We start from the raw sequence: 22,818 nt of genomic DNA, 5'->3' as shown, positions 1-22,818 counted from the left end.
TGTGTCTGTGTGTACACATGTGTATGGACATTTTGAGGGAAATGGAAGAAACCCCGATTCCCAGTTGCCTTTTTACTCATGGTCTACTTTTACAGAAGATGCCCTCAATTGATCAATATGTGTGAAGAATGCTTCACTGTGAGGGAAATGAGAAGGAGGGAGAAAGGCAAGGAGGCAAAGATATTAATTTAAAATGTTAAAAAATACATTTAAAGAATGTGGGCGTTGCTGGCTATGCCAGCATTTATTGCCCATCCCTAGTTGACTTGAGAAGGTGGTGGTGAGCTGCCTTCTTGAATTACTGCAGTCCATGTAGTGATGTAGGTCCACCCACAGTGCTGTTGGGAGGGAGTTTCAGGATTTTGATCCAGTGACAGTGAAGGAACGGCAATATATTTCCAAGTCAGGATAGTGAGTGACTTGGAGGGGAATCTCCAGCTGGTGGTGTTCCCAGGTATCTGCTGCTCTTGTTAATCATACTAATTAATACTAGAATCGTAATCCTGTCTGTTCTTTGCCTTCATACAGTGAGGATCCATGGAGGGCAGCAAAGATGGTAAAGTGCTACATGCAGCAGCACAATATCCCACAGCGAGAAGTGGTGGACACAACTGGCTTAAACCAGTCTCATTTGTCGCAACATCTTAATAAGGGAACGCCAATGAAAAATCAGAAACGAGCTGCTCTCTACACCTGGTATGTCCGAAAACAGAGAGAGATTGTCCAGCGTAAGTATCATTCCTTCTAATATATTCTGCATGACTGATGCTCAAGGCACTATCTCCAATTTTGTATTAACACAACAATCTGGAATTCTTGATAATTTACTTTCAGAAGCAATTTATTTCTGTTTCCATCACTCTGAAAAATATTTTCATCTAATTTTCTCTTTTAAAGTATAAATTCTATCTCTTTCAATGTGGTCATTAGTGACTGTTGATGTAGATCGTGATCTTCTCCCAGTCTCCTGTTGACACTGCTCGGAAGCTACTGTTAAGGAGATGCTGGGTGTGCTCAGTTGTGCAACTCTCTGACACTGTCTGCCTCCCTTTGAAAGCCACTTATGTTCTCTCCTGACAACCTGGCCAAGTTAGGGAACTTTTGAATGGAGTAAGTTTGTAGGACATGAAATGTATTGTGTCCCCGATACACTTTTCTCCTTTACCTCTGAGCTGCACTTCTCCCAAGTCCCCTCTTCCCGTTTCAGTCTTAGGCTGTACTTCAGTCCTGATTAGCAACGTTGGGTTACATAACCCTGCCCTCCCCCTACACAGTTGCCACCCAGGTTCAGAGGGTTTTTAAGAAGGCGTATGGTGTGTTAGCTTTTATTGGTAGAGGGATTGAGTTTCAGAGCCATGAGGTCATGTTGCAGCTGTACAAAACTCTGGTGCGGCCGCATTTGGAGTATTGCGTGCAATTCTGGTCGCCGCATTATAGGAAGGATGTGGAAGCATTTGAAAGGGTGCAGAGGAGATTTACCAGAATGTTGCTTGGTATGACGGGAAGATCTTATGAGGAAAGGCTGAGGGACTTGAGGCTGTTTTCATTAGCGAGAAGAAGGTTAAGAGGTGACTTAATTGAGACATACAAGATGATCAGAGGATTGGATAGGATGGACAGTGAGAGCCTTTTTCCTTGGATGGTGATGTCTAGCACGAGGGGACATAGCTTTAAATTGAGGGGAGATAGATATAGGACAGATGTCAGAGGTAGGTTCTTTATTCAGAGAGTAGTAAGGGCGTGGAATACCTTGCCTGCAACAGTAGTGGACTCGCCAACACTAAGGGCATTCAAATGGTCATTGGATAGACATATGGACAATAAGGGAATAGTGTAGATGGGCTTTAGAGTGGTTCCACAGGTCGGTGCAACATCGAGGGCCGAAGGGCCTGTACTGCGCTGTAATGTACTATGTTCTATGTTCTACACTGTCACCTAGTGGAATTGGTAATTCCACTACCGTTGATATCCCCTGCCAGGTAGCATCAAGGTAGCACGGTGGTTAGCACTGTTGCTTCACAGTGCCATGGAACCGGGTTCGATTCCCGGCTTGGATCACTATCTGTGCAGAGTCTGCACGTTCTTCCTGTGTTCGTATGGGTTTTCTCCGGGTGCTCCGGTTTCCTCTCACAAGTCCCGAAAGACGTGCTTGTCAGGTGAATTGCACATTCTGAATTCTCAGTCTACTCGAACAGGCACCAGAGTGTGGCAACTAGGGGATTTTCACAGTAACTTCACTGCAATGTTAATGTAAGCCTACTTGTGACAATCATAAAGATTATTATTATTATTAGATGGTAGTAGTGAAGAACAAAGTGTTTATTGGCAACTAACAAGGCTAACCTCTGTACAGGCACATATTTCATCATGATAGGCCATGAGGGGGCAGCACGGTGGTGCAGTGGTTAGCACTGTTGCCTCACGGCGCTGAGGACCCGGGTTCAAATCCCGGCCCTGGGTCACTGTCCGTGTGGAGTTTGCACATTCTGTCCCTGTCTGCGTGGGTTTCACCCGCACAACCCAAAGATGTGCAGGTTAGGTGGATTCGCCACGCTAAATTGCCCCTTAATTGGAAAAAACAATTGGACACTCTAAAATTTTAAAAAAGTAAATGATAGGCCATGAGCCAGTCACAAGGACCGTGAGGGCACGCCCCTTAAAGGGGCCACACGATCACATCCCGCTCCCCTTAAGTTCCTCAATTAATGTATGTACAATCAGGTTATTACAATAATTATATACAATCATTACATACAATAATTATATACATTATCCAATCATTACATACAATAATTATATACATTATCCAATCATTATATACAATAATTACACACAACATAAGGCTGAGGAACAAGAAGAGAAGAGAGTCCAAACAGTCCATCAGAGTGTTAATCTATTGGGAGATTTCCTGGGTCTCAAGGACCATCTTAATCCCCCAACTGGCTCCTCCAACTCGGAGATAATGACGCCATCACTCTTAGCAGAATGTTCCTGCGGATCCATCAAACCTGCAAGTCTGTAACTTGTCCTTGGATCAACGATGGGGCGTCCTCGAGATTTCTGGGTCCACTTCATTCTGGCTCTGCCACAGGAGCACTAGGCCTAGCCACCGTCTCCTACTGTTCCGAGATTGGGGTTGTGGTCCCACGGTTTTTCACGTGGTCTAATTGTTTACTTACTGCCTTGCCATCCAACCCCACTACATATGAAACTGGGCCCGACTTGGACACGACCTGTTCTGGTAGCCGTAGTGGATCTGAGGTACTTTTTCTGACCAGGACCAGGTCACCTACTAGGAAAGGTCTGTCCTCTTTTCACAAAGTGTGTTGTTTCTTCAGGGAGGCCTGCTGTGCCTCCATCCTTCCTGCCAAATTTGGAAAGACCAAGTCCAACCGGGTCCTTAAAAACGATGGCCCATCAGTAGTTCGGCCAGTGTGCCGTCTGTAGTAGTATGGGGGGGTCGTATTGTAAGACAAAAGAAAGTTGTTGAACCCAAGGCATAGTGGTCAGCTGGACTGTTTCTTCATAGCTGCCTCAAAAGTTCGTACAGCTCTCTCCGCTAACCCATTTAAGACAGGGTGATAGGGGGCTGTTCCATTATGGCGAATGCCATTCGTTCTAACAAAATGCTGAAAGTCCTCACCAGTGAAGGGGGTGTCATTGTCTGACACAATAATTTTGGGGAGGCCATGTGTGGCAAACACCCGCCGCAAGGCCTCCGGTGCGGCCGCCAAGGCCATCGTTCCCATCTCTTGACCCTTTGAATGGCCATTGACCAAAACAAGGCACATTTTGCCCTGGAAAAGACCAGCGAGGTCCACATGTACCCTCGTCCTTGGGTGTCCAGGCCACTCCCAAGGATGGAGGTTGGATATAGAGGCCGGCGTCTGCTGTGTTTGGCAAGGGCCACACTGGTGCACCATATTTTCAATGTCCTTGCCTAAACTAGGCCACCAGATATAGCTACAAGTAATAATAATCATTTTTGTCAGGTCCGGGTGGGCTCTGTGTAACACTTGCAACAAGGGCTCTTCTATTAGGGATGGCACTACCACTCGGGGACCCCAAAGTATGACTCCATCCTCAGAACTGAGCTCATCCTTATGTGTAAGGTACGGTCTTAATCGGTCAGATTTGTTGTGGTGCCACCCGATCAAAATTATGGGCGGGATTCTCCGTCAGCCAACGCTGAAATCGGGAAAGGCGGTTGGGCGGAGAATCGGTTGTGAGGCCAGAATTGTGGCCGAAGCCGGGTGCCCGCCAGAACGCCATGGCTCCAGTGCATCGACAGCGGTGTCACTGCGTTCTACTCCGCACGTACAGTAAACGCCGTCCACATATCAATAGTGGGCCTGACATGGTATTCACCAGGGCTTCCACGATGCTCCAACACCGCCGGGAGGTATTACCGACTTGAGGCTTCAAAATTTGGGAAACAGGTATCGTGGCTGCTGAGGGAGAGAGAGAGGGTACAAAAAGTGTCCAATATTGTTATAGTGTACTGACAGCTGTGCCGCTAACCGGGGGCTTCTGCCAGGGTCAGGGGGCAGCCAGGAGGCAGGCAGTGGGGTCAGGGTGGACAGGCACAGAACACCATTGCTGCAGCCTTCAAGGCAGCATGTGGCTGCGCACGCCGCTGACTGCCCACTATAACCTAGTGGCACGGGTCGTATGGGTCCCCCCCCCCAGGCCACCCCTGTAGATATCCTCTGGCCCCAGCCAACCCTTCAACTGGATGGGCGCGCTCCAGTGCACCCAATGCCATCTTATTGGCTGTGATGACAGTGTGTGGGGAGTGGAGTACTAATATGTGACTACAGCTTGTCAACCTCTTATGTGCCAATCCCGACTCCGGCGTATCCGACACCGTTTCTCACTGGAATCGGTCGTGTTCCATGTGGCGCTGGTGCTAGCCCTTTAACGCTAGATTAATTGCTCCGGGAGCAGCGCTAATTTTGCTGACGTAGAAGTCCACCGATTCTGTCCCGGCATCAGCACTTGGGGCTGGATTCTCTGATTGCCGACGCCAAAATTGCATTCGGCGATTGGCTGGAGAATCCGTTTTGATGCTGAAATTGGGAGTGGTGCCGTGTTTCGGGTGCTCCGCCCTCTCATAAACGGTGTCATCACTGAGGATGCCGTACGCCGTTGCGATGGCCTCAGGAAGTCACCTGAGGCCCTCCCCCCAATGCTCCGCACCCGATGGGCCGACATCCCGACGGCGTGGGACACGTGTGCTCACTGTTCTTGGGGACCTCGCTTTGCGGCTGTGGACTGTGTCCAGCGCCGCCACAGTCGGTGGGGGGGGAGCCGTTCCACTGGCAGGGGATGCTTCGGCGGGGGCTAGAAGGACTGGTGGGGAGTGGTCCGGGGGTGGCGAGTGGAGTTACAGGGGGGCACTATCTGGCAGGCCGGCCTCCGTGGCGGCCATGGACCCGGCAATTCTCTATCCCTATCTGCAGATAAAGCTGGGGGTTTACATGGTGCGGCTGCTGGTCCCCACCCGGCGGAGCATCAGTGTGGGGGCAACGCCAACTTTTGGTCGTAAGACTAGATACATGCTCCAGACATAGCCTCAAAATCGGAGAATCCAGCACTAAGTGTCTGAAATGGAGAATCCCGCCCCGTGGGCGCCGAAGTGGCCGCGCCGTCGAGGTTCACGACGGCGCGATACGACCCCGATCCTGACCGATTCAGGCCCTGACAATGGGCCAGGATCGGGGCCGCGTCATCTACCCGCGCCAGGCCTTGTCGTCCGCGTAAAGGCGCCGCCGCATAGATGACGCGGCCGGCGCCGCATAACGGGCGTCATCCGCGCATGCGCGGTTGCCGTCCTCTCTAAGTCCGCCCCGCAAGAAGATGGCGGACGGATCTTGCGGGGCCGCGGAAGGAAGGAGGTCCTCCTTCAGAGAGGACGGACCGACGATCGGTGGGTACCGATCGCGGGCCTCCCCACATTTGAGGTAACCCCCTGTGCAGGATCCCCCCTCGCCCCCCCCGCAGGCCGCCCCCCCCAGCGTTTACGCACCGTTCACGACGGCAGCGACCAGGTGTGGACGGCGCCGGGGGGTACCCGCCGTTTTGGCCTGGCCGCTCGGCCCATCCGGGCCGGAGAATCGCGGGAGAATCGCCATTTTGGGTGTCTCCGGCGATTCTCCGACCTGCGGCCCGCGGAACTCGACCGGGCCGTTCCCGCCGCTTGGGAGAATTGCGGGAGGGCGGCGGACCGGCATCCCAGGAAATTTTGGCGGCCCATGAGATTCTCCCAACCAGCGCGGGAGTGGAGAATCTCGCCCCATGTGTTTCACTTTGGACAGGACTGGATCCTGTTGTGTCCAATTCTTTGTGGCTGGCCAAAACTGGCAAGGTGTCCAAAAAGTTTAATTTCTTGTGGTACCAGTGGGGTGCTAGGTGTTTTGGATATGGGAGCCAACTCAGTGCATCAGCATTTGAAATCTGTGTACCTGGCCTATGCTGAAAGATGTATTCATAGGCCACCAGCAACAAGGGCCCACCATTGTACCCCGGAAGAGTCAATTGGTGGTATTGACTTATCTTCACGAAGGAGACCCAGCCGGGATTTGTGGTCCATTATTATTGTAAAACGTTGGCAAAAGTTCTTGATGCCATAGATTATGGAAAGGCCTTCCCTCTCAATTTGTGTGTATTTATGCTCAGCATCAGAAAGCGTTCTTGAGGCAAAGGCAATTGGCCTCTCTGAGACGTCCTCCATTGCATGGCACAGAACTCCCCCTTTCCCATATGGCAAAGCATCACCGGTCAGACTGAGAGGTTTTCTCTGGTCAAAATGAACCAGTAAACTCAAAGATTGCAAGAACGGCAGCACGGTAGCATTGTGGATAGCACAATTACTTCACAGCTCCAGGGTCCCAGGTTCGATTCCCGGCTTGGGTCGCTGTCTCTGCGGAGTCTGCACATTCTCCCCGTGTGTGCGTGGGTTTCCTCCGGGTGCTCCGGTTTCCTCCCACAGTCCAAAGATTTACGGGTTAGGTGGATTGGCCATGATAAATTGCCCATAGTGTCCAAAATTGCCCTTAGTGTTGGGTGGGGTTTCTGGGTTATGGGGATTAGGTGGGGTTACTGGGTTATGGGGATAAGGTGGAGGTGTGGAACTTGGATAGGGTGTTCTTTCCAAGAGCCGGTGCAGACTAGATGGGCCGAATGGCCTCCTTCTGCACTGTAAATTCTATAAACTGCTTCACATGTTGGAAGCTTTCCCCTATGGTTCCTTCCAATGCTAATGCTGTTTTTTCTTCAAAACCATATGCAATGGCGCCAATGTCGTTGCGAGATTTGGAATGAAATAATCATACTGGGTAACTATTCCTAAGAAGGATTTTAATTCTGCCACGTTCTTAGGTGCTGGAACTTCTCTTCTAGCTCTCAGCTTGTCTTCAACTGGGTGCAGGCCTTTTGATTCCATTTTGAACCATAGGTAGGTTACCTCACCAGCTTGGAAAGTGAACTTTTCACATTTGAGTTGGATTCCCGCTTCTCTGAATCTTCTCAGCACCTCTTCTAAGCTTGCCACGTGCTCCTCATGCGATGTTCCTGTTATTAGGACGTCACCCAGGTAGATCACAATCTTCGGGATACCTTGAAGGAGGTTCTCCATTGCATGCTGGAATGTTGCACAGACCGAGGCGATTACAAAGGGTAATCTGGTGGATTAAACTAGGCCTTTGTGTGTGTTAATTATTGCAAACTTTTGGGAATCTTCATGCAGTTATAGTTGCAAGTACGTATGACTGAGATCAAATTTGGTATATGTGAGTCTCCCAGCCAACTTCACATAAAGGTCTACAATTTGTGTAGTTTGGTATTTATCTACTTGGGCTGCCTAGTTGATTGCTAGTTTGTAGCCCCCACATTTTGTAAGGATCCTTCAAGTTTATTCACTTTCTCCCACTCCTTTATTTTTCTGTTATCATTTTTGATTATTGGATGATTAAATGGACATCTTTAAACCAAGCGGCAGTGAGGAGTGAGGAATTCAGAAGTCACAGGAGAGAACACTCTGCCAGTCGCTGCTAGTTTGAACAGGAGACCCCAGACTTTTCAGCAACAGAGAGATCGGGTGGGACTCGGTTTGATTGATTGGCTGGTGGCCAACTAATTGCCAAAAGGTCGCAGGAGAACATAGGGCGTGTTCTTCCAGCCTTGTTACGCTCTCAGTCAAAACGAGGTCGGTGAATAGTGGGAGAGGCCAAAAACAAGCACCAAACAGCTGTTTACGATGTAACTGGCCCGCCCCTGAAGGCAAATTCAGAATCTCGCCGTAGTGAGGCGAGAAACCAATTATCACCATTTAAGCCCTTTTCAATAGAATTAACGAGAATGACCCCATATCCAACAGCCTCCCATAATTTAGTGACCTCCCCAGCAAGTGGTCACACTGGCGCTGACTAGTACTCGTTTTTAAAAACATAGAACCTGGCGGCTTCTGTGGGGAGCCGAGGAGGGGAGTAGCCATCTTTGCTCATAGGGCAAGAGCCTGGGGGTGCTGGGCTTGCCACCCCAGTGCTGGTTGGGGGCTGGGGGACCCTCGGCTGGGTGTGGGGTACCCTCGGCTGTGGTGGGCCGCTATGGGAGGGTAGTGGTGGGGGAGGTGCTGGGGGTGGCAACTTTGGGGGCAACGTCCCATTGCATCACCCCAGTGAGTCGGACATTCTGCCGTGACCTTCAGCCACCGACTGCACGACGCCTTGGACACCTTCACTAATGCTGCTGACGTCGCACACCAGACTCTCCACTGCGGTCGCCACCCTAGCAGTGTTGGCCTCGGTGCCACGCATTGCCGGTGACATGTCCAGCGCCCATAGCCTCTGGGACTCCTCCAAGCGGCTATGGATCTGCTGGAGTCACAATGACATCCCGCTCTGAATGTCCCGGCTGCTCCATATTGTTTCCATCAGCTCCGGGTAACTCAATTCCACAGGCTCAGCATCAGGCTAGGACCCAGCTGGGTCCTGGGATCCAGCAGCCCTCCAACTGCTGTCTCTCCTGGGGGTTCCTGCCTCCGCCTGATGTACATCAGCAGCTGCGTGGTGCTCACCAGATTGTGCCCCCGAAGCCTGCCCACTAACCTTTCCCACGAGGTGTGTGTATCTGCGCTGGTGGAGGGTGGGGATGACCGCTTTGCCGCGACTATAACGGTTGCTTCCTCCGAGCTCTCCTCCGAGCTGTTCTCCTGGAGTCAGGAGAGAGTGCCACCCAGGATGGGCTGGCGCCCCGGCTGGAGGGCCTGCGGGAGTGTGGACATGTGGTCAGTGGGAGGGATGGATCGGTCAGTAAGGCTATCACGTTTGACAAGTCCTCCGGGTGGAACCCGTTAGTTGCTCACCTCTGCGGCGTCCGGCAGCCTCCGCGTTGGTGACCGCCCTGTCCTCGGCCACCCCAGTCACCACCAGGGCCTGCTCCACGAAGGAGTTGAGCATTCTTAAGTCCGGCACCCCACCGCCAGTCTTGTCCCTCTCCCGACGCTTATGGGAGAGCTTTTCCTGAGGAGTCACAGAGAGGCCGTCGTTTGCCACACGTGGTTCACAGTGGTGGGGGGGGGGGGGGGGGGGGGGGGGGGGGGGCGGGGGGGGGGGGCGGGGGGGGGGGGAGTAAAAGGAGGGTTGGGATGGTGGAAGAGGGTGGAAGTTCAAATGGGGAGTTGGGGGCTGTATGCTCCCTTGGGGAGGGGAGGGGGAGCGTGGAAACGTTGATGTCTACTCACTCGTGCTGCCCGCTGAGGGCCGTTGACCTTTTCCCTGCACTGGAGGCCATTCCTCCTGGTCACACTCCTGGCGCTCACAGCTGCCGCCATCTCATCCCGGGCGACACTGGCTGCCCTGTGGTTGACTCTCCGGGACCCTCGGGGGAGCAGGACATCCCTCCTGGCCTCCACTGCTCTAGAAGCCTCCCAGAACTGCATCCCCGAATCTCCCTTGCGCTGTGATGCTAACCACTGTGCTACAGGATTTGAGTCTGACAAGACAGAAGAATTTTCACATTGTTCCTGAAAGGATCTCTCTCCAAAGGCCCCTTAAAGGGGCCACGCTACGACAGTATTCTATTTCTTTAGGCAGGAAGAGCTTGACTATTGCTCCAGTTTCCACAAAGCCTAGGTGCTAAGACCAAAAGCAAGGACTCCACACGAGGCCAGGTAGATAGGGCACAAGTCGATTTATTTACAACCAACAATGCACCAATCACTCCACTGCTCACCCCACAGGGTCTGCCTCCCGACCTGCACCCAGGTCAGAGTTTGTATCCTGTGAGGATCCTTCAATTGGGGAGCTCGAGCTCCAGGGTGCAGGAGTGGGACCATATACAATGTAGGCTGTGACCCCTTAGGGGGTCATACCACCAGGTCACCCCACAGACATCAAGACTACCCCCCACCCCCTAACACATTTACCATATTTCAGCCAATCCACCCAATATTGTGATCTCATGGTGCAGGTGCATTGTCCAGGGGTGTTTAATATCTGGCCATAGCTCATTGCCCCAATGCTAATGAAGCCCAGAACTCAAAATGATAGGTAGTTTACCATAGTTCATGAAAGACCATAGGCATTGCACTCATGTAGAGAGAGAGAGACAATTGGTTATATTGCTTGAAGACCACCTTCCCACATCTAGTGTGGAGCGAGGCAAATTACCAAGAATCACCACAGCTAGTATGGAAATTGAACCAGCAATGTTGGCATTATTTTTGCTCCGTGCTCTAGCCAACTGAGCCACAATCAACTCAACAGCCGGGTAACGGTTCATGACGGATGGGGTTGGTGGGGGAAGGATAATCCACCTCATTATAAGGCCTGATTATAGAGAGCTGGCATGACTAGAATAACAGGCTTCAGTGAGATGGACCCGTACTCAATAAGTTGAGGTTTGAAGTGCCTTACAGCAACACTGTTCAAAAGTGAGTATGGCGACCTCTAAATGTTTAACCTCCTGCATTTGGAATTTTCTGCTCCTTATTGGGTGTCCTACATCTGTCACACGTTTCTGCCGTGACGGATTCCATTCCTGGAGAGGTGCTGATTTGTTTTGTCAATTCTCAATCTGGCTATAACAATCCAAGGGACTGAAGCTAATGCATCCCAATCAGTAAAATGCAAATGAATCTCTCACTATAGTTTGTCAAGGTTCCCAACAGCAGTGAAACATAATCTAATGTACCCCAGAATCCACTCCTTACTCGTCAGTCTTGTTTAGATTGGGACTGACTTCATTAGCAGAAAATTAAACCTGCCAGGAATGAGTTATAGCTGCAGCAACATCCGCAGCGTTGCACCTGTGGGCCCTGGAGCCGTGCCTGCAGCAACAGAGAATGATTGGGAGCAGACTTCATCTTGTAAACAGGACTCGGAGATCATGGCACACTGCAAAAATATTGTGAGTTTAATACTTAAACAGAAATGATTACTTTAATGAAACTGCATTTGCAGTAAAATTGATTAAATGTAACTGACTGTAATGCTCTTGAATACAATATACCTTCACTTTTAGTGAGCTCATTTCCAATGTAGTTCAACAGTGAAGAGAATGTTCACATTCCATTTCATTTACTGTGGTGCTGGTACATGTTCATGGATAGTTCACGTACCACAATTAGGGAATACCAATAATGGAATTGCAAGAGTCAAGATCAAATGGTTTATTGTCTGAAAGCTGACATAATATATTACTGGATTTGTACTCCGATACCCATTGCCTAAAGTGTGTGTGTGTGTGAGTATTTGTCCACATACTCTATCTCCTCTGAATATTCAGAAATATATTAGCCTTTAGCTAGTTGCAGCTGTCCGCCGTACATTAAAGCTCATTTTCGAATTTGAGCAAGATCGATTTTAGTGTCTTCTGACACAATGTAGAATTTAATAATAATCCGCACAAACTGTGACCCAAGCCGGGAATCGGAACATCAACAGAAACAAGCCATTGGTCTAATTAGTCTGTACTGGTGTTTATGCACAACACTGATGCCTTTCCCCACTCTACTTCATCTCACTGTGCCAACATATCCTTCTATCTCGCTTTCCCTGAAAACGGCACATGCTATTTGCCTCAATGACACCATGTTGTTGCAAGTCCCACATTGTACCCACTCTCTGGGTGAAGAATCTTCTCATCTCCTTATCGGATTTATTTATCCAATTAAAATATATCATCTATTTTTTAAAAAAATATTTTTATTCTCCTCTTCCACATTTTCTCCCAAATTTACACCCAACAATAATCAGTAACGAATGCAATGTCAATCCCCATATCAATAACAACGATCCCATCCTCCCACCAAACCCCCAAACATGAGCCCCCATATTAACATAAACAAATGACAAAAAGAAATCAGGAATCACCCATAGTCACCATTAACACCATACAGACCCCCTCCCCCCAACCCTCCCAGACCCTCCTCCCCAATGTTCGATGTGATCCAATTCTCGAAAAGTGCATAATGAATAACGCACATGAATTGTAGAACCCCTTCATCCTTCCCCTCAGTTGCAAATTTGACCTTCTCAGGAGTCAAGAATTCCAGCAGGTCCCCCCGGCCACACAAGGGCACAGGGTGGAGAGGTTGATCTCCACCCTAACAGGATCCACCTACGAGTGATCAATGAGGCGAAGGCTACAACATCTGCCTCCACACTCGTTTCCAACCCCGACTGGTCCGACATCCCGAATATGGCCTCCCGGGGTCCCGGGTCCAGTTTCACGTGCACCACTTTAGAGATTACCCTAAAAACCTCTTTCCAGTAATCCTCCAGCTTTGGACAGGACCAAAACATATGAACGTGGTTTGCGGGCCCCCCGCTGCAACGTTCACACACATCTTCCACCCCCTCAAAGAGCCGGCTCATCCTCGCCCTTGTAAGGTGTGGTCTATATACCACCTTCAGCTGTATTAGCCCCAACTTCGCTCACGGGGTGGAGGCGTTCACTCTCCGGAGCACCACACACCAGAAACCCTCCTCTCTACCCTCTCCCAACTCTTCCTCCCACTTTGCCTTGATCCCTTACAGTGGTGCCTTCACCTCTTCCAAAATAGCCCCGTAAACCGCCGATACCACCCCCTTCTCCAGTCCCCCTGTCGTCAGCACCTCCTGCAGCAATGTGGAAGCTGGCACCACCGGGAAGCTCTGTATCTCCTTTCTGGCAAAGTCTCGAGCCTGCATGTATCTAAATATTTCCCCCTGCTCCAGCCCACACTTCGCTCCCTGCTCCTTCAATCCATCTTATATTTATGACATAGAAACAGAAAATGCTGGAAAATCTCAGCAGGCCTGACAGTATCTGTGGAGAGAGAACGGACTACCATTTTGAGTCTGGACGACTTTTTGTCAAAGCTTTGACAAAAAGTCATTCAGGCTCGAAATGTCTGCTCTGTTCTCTCTCCACAGATGCGGTCAGACCTGCTGAGATTTTACAGCATTTTCTGTTTTTGTTTCAGATTCCAGCATCTGCAGTAATTTGCTTTAATTTTATATTTATGACCCCTAGTGTTCTCTACGCCTGCCTTATTATCCACTTCATCATTTCAAAGACCTGTGTTAGTTCACCCCTCAAAGAAAAGAGCCCCAATTGGTTCAGATTTGACAAGTTGTAGCCTACAATGTATGCTAAATTCTCCAAAACAAAAGTATTGAACATATTACAAAATAATTCATCTACAGTAAAATGTGTTTATCTATTATAAAAAAGGTTCTGAGCATGGATTAATAATGCACTGTTTAATCCCGAGGAGGCTTGCTCTGCATATCAATACCTCCACTTGATAATTGCCTCTACCTACTGGAATCGTTTAACTATATATACCTTTGAAATGGATCAGCTGCCCTGGAGCCATCAGGTTCCTTCCTTTGATACGGTGAATTAATTTACAGTCCGGCTGGTATTTTGCTTCGGGGGATACAGCTTCCGCCCATTGTCCGAATGAATTCAAACCAGGACATGTCCACATTCAGTTCCATTGTTGGTACCTGCTCTTGTGTCCAGTGCAAGGCCCCTGCTCTGTGAGAAATACTGGGACCAATGTAAACTACAGTGAACCACTGTATGTTTCTGGCAAACAACCATATTAATCTCCAATGCTGTAAAAACCCAACAGGTCTGGCAGCATCTGTAGAGTGCGAAACAGAATTAACATTTCAAGCTTGTATGATTCTTCTTCAGAATTAAAGAGAAGCAGAAATACGGATGTGTTTTGTCAATTGCCAATCTGGTTATACCAATCCAATGGACTGAAGCGAATGCATCACATTCCTTCCTCCCTTTAGCTCTGAAAAAGAATCATGTGGGCTCGAAACATTAACTCTGTTTCCCTCTCCTCTGATACAGCCCGACCTGCTGAATTTCTTCAGCATTTTCAATTTTTACTTCAAATTCCCAGCATCCGCAGTATTTTGCTTTTATTAATCATCAGTATGCTTTTCAGAATTAGCACAACGGATAGCACAATTGCTTCACAGCTCCAGGGTTCCAGGTTCGATTCCTGGCTTGGGTCACTGTCTGTGCGGAGTCTGCACATCCTCCCCGTGTCTGCGTGGATTTCCTCCGGGTGCTCCGGTTTCCTCCCACAGTCCAAAGATGTGCAGGTTAGGTGGATTGGCCATGCTAAATTGCCCTTAGTGTCCAAAATTGCCTTTAGTGTTGGGTGGGGCTACTGGGTTATGGGGATAGGGTGGACGTGTGGGCTTGGGTAGAGCGCTCTTTCCAAGAGCTGGTGCAGGCTCGATGGGCTGAATGGCCTCCTTCTGCACTGTAAATTCTATGATTCTGTGAATTCATTATGCAGAAAAATCCTATCCGATTAATCTTAACAATGTTGTTAGCGTTCCACTTCATTTACTGTGCATATTCATGGATGGCGGCTGTCCCTCAATTAGGGAATGCCAATCATAGAAACCACAAGAGTAAAGATCAAATGGTTCATTGTCAGAAAGCTGACCTTATATAGTACTGAATTTGTTCTCAGGTACCCGTTACATAAAGTGTGCGTGTGAATGAGTATTTGTCCGCATATCCTAGCTCCTCCAGACATTCAAAAAGATATTAGCCTTTAGCTAGTTGCAACAGCCTGTTGTACGTCAAAGCTCATTGATCGATTTCAGTGTCTTCTGATGCCACATCGAACTTACAGGACAGATTTACATGACTGATTTATGACTGTTGGCCTCAGCTATTGATGCATTGTGTTATTCACGCTGGTAACTCCCAGAACTGAACTGAAATCTGGGGTTGATCTTCATCGCGGGGGGGGGGGGGGGCGTTGTGGGTTGAATTCAAGGGTTCCATTAGAACCCTCAGCTACATCTGTGTGGTGTCTCATAGCCTTTTGATCGAGAGACTGTATGGAGAGATAGACTCAATATTGCTCACTTCGATATTGTAACGCTACTCGATAAAACGTACATTGGATTCTCCCAGTTGAAAAGCACTTAAAGCAGGCAGAGCAAGCCTATGCTTGGTAGCATCAAATAGGGGCACAGAAAATCAATGTCTCCCATTACACGGTGCCCGCATTCTATACTCACTGACTTCAAGCAGGATGTTGTTCCTTTACATGCTACTGATGTAGACCAATTGCACCCACAGAACATCTTCTGTTAAAACATAGCCTTAGCGTAAAATACTGTTCAATGGCTCTCAAGGATAACTTGTGGCCATTTACTTCAAAGCCATCCGGCATAGACTAATCACAGTGTGGCATTGCACGGTGCTACATTCTTGCCATACCCAAGTTGACGTTCATGAATACTACATTGAATGTAGTAAATTCTTCACACTGACAATCCTATCAGAAGAATAAGCCAGAATAATAGTCTTGGAGGAAAAGACAGAAGGCAGTTACAAATTGTATTTCTATTGCATTATGAATTCTTTTACGTTGGCAGGCAGGCCAAAACAAGTAGAAATCCAATCTAAACTGAGGATTTGAATGCAGGTTGTCTTTTTTATGATGGGATTATTATTGTTTTTAGGCCAACGTGTAAACTCCAGTAAGTGAAAGCACGATGGTTATAATATGCTGTGAGCCTTTTATCACGCAAGTTCCTTTCACTTTAAACGAGCCACAATTATCTCCCCTCTCTCGTTCCAGAGTTCAGCCTGCCAACGCAGAAGACAGGACAATATGTGATAGAAAACAGACAGCAGCTGTTCCTCTTTGGAGAGTTCAACAATTCAGCCCAGGGGGCTCCCGGGGAGGAACCCATTGAAGAACCGGCCAACAAGAAGATGAGAAGAAACAGATTCAAGTGGGGGCCTGCATCGCAGCAAATTCTATTTCAGGCTTATGAAAGACAGAAGAACCCCAGCAAGGAAGAGCGAGAAGCATTGGTCGAGGAGTGCAACAGGTAGGTCAAACAAGATGTGATAACTATTCTGGGTATTAGACTGAACAATGTAGACTTGAAAGGTCCCAGGTTTGGAAACTGGTCTGTGCATGTATCAGTCCAGTCTATAAGATGTGGGAAAACAGCCCTGGGCAGATCCAAGTGGAGAGGTCTCTGCCATCAAACTATGCCAACATTTCAGAACAGAGTCCTTGCCCTGTAGGACAAGCGAGAACACTGCAAAGCCAGTGCCTCCACGCACCCCTCCAACACTGACTTCATCTGGAATGTTTGCGATTGGATCTGCAAATCAAGATATGGTTTAACTTCACAAATAAAATGACACCAACATAGACTGTGGACAATTGGTCTCCTTGCTAAACACTCATCCATTGAAGCAACAGGAGAATCCATCACTCAGATGGAAAGCCCAAAACGATAAGCAGTGTTCCAGATGAGGTCTTTCTATCATTTGTTATAATTGCAGCACTACTTCAAGTACAGTATGAATAATTCGGAAACACTGATGGGCTGGCAGGCCATGTCCTATGTTTGCAGAATTAGGAATAGGGTGGTAGGCTGTGGGTTCTATTACGTTAGAGATCGGCAACTTTTAACATTCCAGTGAGCAACTGAAAAGATCACAGGGCAAGATATCAAGCTTTTAATCTTTTATGGTAACACACAATCTAAAAGCAACATCAACTCAACTCTATTTCAGTAGGTAATCTATATTAGACATAAGACATGACTTGGGGTGGGGGGATAGGTTGGAGAAGTAGGCTGCAAGTGTTGGGCACACTGGATAAGTGGAGCTTGTTCAAGGAACAGCTACTGCGTGTTCTTGATAAGTACGTACCGGTCAGGCAGGGAGGAAGGCGTTGAGCGAGGGAACCGTGGTTTACCAAAGAAGTGGAATCTCTTGTTAAGAGGAAGAAGGAGGCCTATGTGAAGATGAGGTGTGAAGTTTCAGTTGGGGCGATGGATAGTTACAAGGTAGCGAGGAAGGATCTAAAGAGAGAGCTAAGACGAGCAAGGAGGGGACATGAGAAGTATTTGGCAGGTAGGATCAAGGAAAACCCAAAAGCTTTCTATAGGTATGTCAGGAATAAGCGAATGACTAGGGTAAGAGTAGGGCCAGTCAAGGACAGGGATGGGAAGTTGTGTGTGGAGTCTGAAGAGATAGGCGAGATACTAAATGAATATTTTTCGTCAGTATTCACTCAGGAAAAAGATAATGTTGTGGAGGAGAATGCTGAGACCCAGGCTATTAGAATAGATGGCATTGAGGTACGTAGGGAAGAGGTGTTGTCAATTCTGGACAGACTGAAAATAGATAAGTCCCCGGGGCCTGATGGGATTTATCCTAGGATTCTCTGGGAGGCCAGGGAAGAGATTGCGGGGCCTTTGGCTTTGATTTTTATGTCATCATTGGCTACAGGAATAGTGCCAGAGGACTGGAGGTTAGCAAATGTGGTCCCTTTGTTCAAAAAGGGGAGTAGAGACAACCCAGGCAACTATAGACCGGTGAGCCTCACGTCTGTTGTGGATAAAGTCTTGGAGGGGATTATAAGAGACAAGATTTATAATCATCTAGATAGGAATAATATGATCAGGGATAGTCAACATGACTTTGTGAAGGGTAGGTCATGCCTCACAAACCTTATAGAATTCTTTGAGAAGGTGACTGAACAGGTAGACGAGGGTAGAGCAGTTGATGTGGTGTATATGGATTTCAGTAAAGCGTTTGATAAGGTTCCCCACGGTAGGCTATTGCAGAAAATACGGAGGCTGGGGATTGAGGGGGATTTAGAGATGTGGATCAGAAATTGGCTACCTGAAAGGAGACAGAGGGTGGTGGTTGATGGGAAATGTTCAGAATGGAGTTCAGTTACAAGTGGCGTACCACAAGGATCTGTTCTGGGGCCGTTGCTGTTTGTCATTTTTATCAATGACCTAGAGGAAGGCGCAGAAGGGTGGGTAAGTAAATTTGCGGACGACACTAAAGTCGGTGGTGTTGTCGACAGTGCGGAAGGATGTAGCAGGTTACAGAGGGACATAGATAAGCTACAGAGCTGGGCTGAGAGGTGGCAAATGGAGTTTAATGTAGAGAAGTGTGAGGTGATTCACTTTGGAAGGAATAACAGGAATGTGGAATATTTGGCTAATGGTAAAGTTCTTGGAAGTGTGGATGAGCAGAGGGATCTAGGTGTCCATGTACATAGATCCCTGAAAGTTGCCACCCAGGTTGATAGGGTTGTGAAGAAGGCCTATGGAGTGTTGGCCTTTATTGGTAGAGGGATTGAGTTCCGGAGTCATGAGGTCATGTTGCAGCTGTACAAAATTCTGGTACGGCCGCACTTGGAGTATTGCGTACAGTTCTGGTCACCGCACTATAGGAAGGACGTGGAAGCTTTGGAGCGAGTGCAGAGGAGATTTACCAGGATGTTGCCTGGTGTGGAGGGAAAATCTTATGAGGAAAGGCTGATGGACTTGAGGTTGTTTTCGTTGGAGAGAAGAAGGTTAAGAGGAGACTTAATAGAGGCATACAAAATGATCAGGGGGTTAGATAGGGTGGACAGTGAGAGTCTTCTCCCGCGGATGGAAATGGCTAGCACGAGGGGACATAGCTTTAAACTGAGGGGTAATAGATATAGGACAGAGGCCAGAGGTAGGTTCTTTACGCAAAGAGTGGTGAGGCCGTGGAATGCCCTACCTGCAACAGTAGTGAACTCGCCAACATTGAGGGCATTTAAAAGTTTATTGGCTAAGCATATGGATGATAATGGCATAGTGTAGGTTAGATGGCTTTTTGTTTTGGTGCAACATCGTGGGCCGAAGGGCCTGTACTGCGCTGTATCGTTCTATGTCTATGTCTGTCTATTCTAAACTACAAACAAGAACTCCTTTTAACATCTGAAATGATCAAAAAAGATACTTTAGAAACCAAAGTGTTTTTAGCTCTCTTTTCCAGCTGGATGACTTCTAATCACTGAGCTGCTTTTCATGGTGTGGGTTACCATGGAGACCTCTCCCTCAAGCCGAAGCTGGGTAAATCTTCCAACTTCAGTTAAATGCTGGTACCTTGGTCTCTTCAATCCGAGCATATGCTCTCACCCGCACTTCGCGTGGTGAAGGATAGAGACCTACTGCCTCTCTCTTTCTTGCATTATTGCAGATTTACCTAGTCTGAGAGTTTTAGTGATAGTTTTAGGAAAACCTGTTTTGTGAGGACAACGAAGAGTCCACACCGAGATTGGTCAAACAAACTAACTTGCTTTATTTCCAATTTACTATTGTATACAGCTCCAGTAGTTCCCTACTGGCTCTTCTCTCTAGCCGTTGCCTAAACTGACCGGCTTTATATATGAACAACATTGTTAAGAGGTCCTCCATCCCCTTAATGGGGGAGCTCGTATTCTACAAGCGCCATTGAGAAGTTAATTGTTCCCATCCCTTAGGCTACTTGCAGGTTATAACAACCTGTAACCCAGTGATTGATGGCTTGTAATGGACTCCGCCCCCCCCCCCCTGCAAAACCTGTTTCCATGACAATGTAAATCACATGGGCCTTGCATTCAGGTAGAAATGCTGATAAACTATCATTTCAACACCTCTCTTCATTCTAACTTGGAATTAAATGGACAGTTTAAAGTATAGCCATTTACAAAACCTGACATTCCCAACACCTCTTGGGACTTGGAGACGAACAGTCGATCCATCATCAATATGGCTGCTTGGGTTGTTGTTTACAGGTGTGAATAATATCTTGCAAACTTCTTCCCAGTAAAACAATCTGGGACCCCTGCAAACCTTTAACAATCGAACCACCAAGTTTGTTTTCAGGCAGAATGCAGACTAGGTCACATGATCCCCTTCATTCCTCCATTTTACCCTAAATTAAAGACAGTCTTGAAACATAACAAGCTTATAAACTACTTGTAACAGTTCCCATCTGACTGTATGATTCATCACCTGGGTTCAAGGTGGTAGTATCAAACATAGGAAAGGAGTGGTATTGTTTGGCTGCTGAACTAGACTACTCTTAGAACCATCGAACCATAGAATTCCTACAAAGCAGAAGGAAGCCATTCGGCCCACTGAATCTGCAGCGACTCTCTGAAAGAGCCAAACCTAGGCCCACGCCTCCGCCCTATCCCGGTCACCTAACCTTAACACACCTGGATAATAAGGAGCAATTTAGCATGGCTAATCCACCAAACTTGCACATCGCTGGTCTATGGGAGGAAACTGGAGCACCTGAAGGAAACCCATGCAGACACGGGGAGAAAGTGTAAACTCCACACAGTCACCCAAGGTCGGAATCCCTGGCACTGTGAGGCAGCAGTGCTAACCACTGTGCTGCCTCTTCTATACCTCTCCATAATCCATGATAGAATGGAGAGATGATCTGTCATTTGCCAGTTTCTTCAGCCAAGGAAGAAGATATGTCAGGCACACCCAAAATGGTGGGAATTAAAGTGAAGCACTGTGTGCCAATCACTTGGCATTCCAGCAGCATCACAGCTAACAGAGTGCATATTGACACTTTATAGCTAATGAGTTAGTGTTGGAGTGCGACTTATTGTTGTAATTTAAAGTCTCCAAACTCATGACAAATGAAATTACAAGAGAGTCTCTTCAGGACAGTGGGATCATTTCTCTACCAAGATGCAGTGAGTGGGATAGTTACACCAGCGCTTCCCAAACCTTTTCTCACTGTGACCCCATGTTAATGCTTGAAAATTGGGGTGACCGCAGATTGCGAGCAGGAGGCTTGGGGAGAGTTACTGAGCGAGAGTTGAGGGGGGGCTCATTGTTGCGTGTAGCCCGATGGTTCTGTTCACAATTGTTTTGGAGGCTCAGATAGGGCCTTTTAGCTAAGAATCATGTAACAGCATCTAGGAGTCGGTCCCAGGAGTCTCCTGCCGGAGTTGCTGCTTGGCAGTCGCCATTGTTGCTTCCACAACCCAACATTTGGGAAGAAAATGAGCTACGCAATATGAATTGGATTAATTGTCCAGCAAAAAGTAGTGAGTGGAGGATAGTTACGTACTGTAGTGCAAATTGATTTATTCGCTTGCAAAACGCAGTAAGTGGAGGAGATTTTGTTTTCATTCATTTTTATGGGATATGGGCATCATTGGCTAGAATAGCATTTGTTGCCCATCCTAATTGCCCTTGAGAAGGTGGTGATGAGCTGCCTTCTTGAACCGCTGCAGTCCATGTGGTTTAGGTACACCCACTGTGCTATTAGGGAGGGAATTCCAGGATTTTGATCAGCGACAGTGAAGGAACGGTGATATATTTCCAAGTGAGGATGATGAAATTGGAGGGGAAGTTCCAAGGGGGCGGTGTTCCCATGTATCCGTTGCCTTCGTCCTTCTAGATGGTAGTGGTCATGGATTTGGAAGGTGGTGTCTATGGAGCCTGGGTGAGTTACTGCAGTGCATCTTGTAGATGGTACACACAGCTGTCACTGGTCATCGGTGGTGGAGAGAGTAAATGTTTGTGGAACGGATACCAGTCAAGCGAGCTGCTTTCCTGGATGGTGTTCTTTAGTGTCGTTCGAACTGCACTCATTCAGTGGGGAGTATTCCATCACACTTCTGACTTGTGCCATGTGGATAGGCTTTGCGGAGTCAGGAGGTCACTTACTCGCCGCAGGATTCCTACCGTCTGACCTGCTCTTGTAGCCACCGTATTTATATGGCTGGACTAGTTCAGTTTCTGGTCAATAGTAACCCCCAGAATGTTGATAGCGGGGGATTCAGTGATGGTAATGCCATTGAAAGTCAAGGGGCAATGGTTTGATTCTCTCTTATGGAGATGGTCATTGCCTGGCACTTGTGTGGCACAAATGTAACTTGCTGCTTGTCAGCCCAAGCCTGGATATTGTCCAGGTCTTGCTGCATTTGAACATTGACTACTTCAGTGTCTGGGGAGTTGTAAATGGTGCTGAACATTGTATAATCAGCAAACATCACCACATCTGACCTTACTTTGGAAGGAAGATCATTGATGAAGCAATTGAAGATGGTTGGGCCGAGAACACTACCCTGAGGAACTCCTGCAGTGATGTCCCGGGACTGAGATGACTGACCTCCAACAACAACAACCATCTTCCTTTGTGCCAGGTATGACTCCAACCAGCGGAGAGTTTTCCCCGATTCCCATTGATTGCAGTTTTGCTAGGACTCATTGATGCTATACTCAATCAAATGATGCCTTGATGTCAAGGGCAGTCACTCTCACCTCACCTCTGGAGTTCAGCTCTTTTGTCCATGTTTGAACCAAGGCTGTAATGAGGTCAGGAGCTGAGAGACCCTGGCGGAACCTAAACGAGTGACCGTGAGCAGGTTCTTGCTGACTATGTGCCGCTTGATAGCACTGTTGATGACTCCTTCCATCACTTTGCTGATGATGGGAGAGTAGACTGATAGGGCGGTAATTAGCTGGGTTGGAT

General features: G+C 48.0%; 1 protein-coding gene across 1 annotated transcript in view; it reads left to right on the top strand.

The window, feature by feature from the left end:
* The window catches only part of LOC140409133 (hepatocyte nuclear factor 1-alpha-like), a 318,850-nt gene that overhangs the window by 35,604 nt on the left and 260,428 nt on the right, over positions 1-22,818 (top strand). Inside the window, exons 2-3 of the mRNA XM_072497293.1 lie at positions 529-728; positions 16,118-16,373. Coding sequence (XP_072353394.1) covers positions 529-728; positions 16,118-16,373 — 456 coding nt within the window. The remainder of the gene's footprint in view (positions 1-528; positions 729-16,117; positions 16,374-22,818) is intronic.

This window comes from Scyliorhinus torazame, chromosome 1, assembly GCF_047496885.1.
Source record: "Scyliorhinus torazame isolate Kashiwa2021f chromosome 1, sScyTor2.1, whole genome shotgun sequence".
NCBI lineage: Eukaryota > Metazoa > Chordata > Chondrichthyes > Carcharhiniformes > Scyliorhinidae > Scyliorhinus > Scyliorhinus torazame.
The sequence above is the reverse complement of the archived record's forward strand: the minus strand, read 5'-3'. Positions and strand labels throughout refer to the sequence as shown.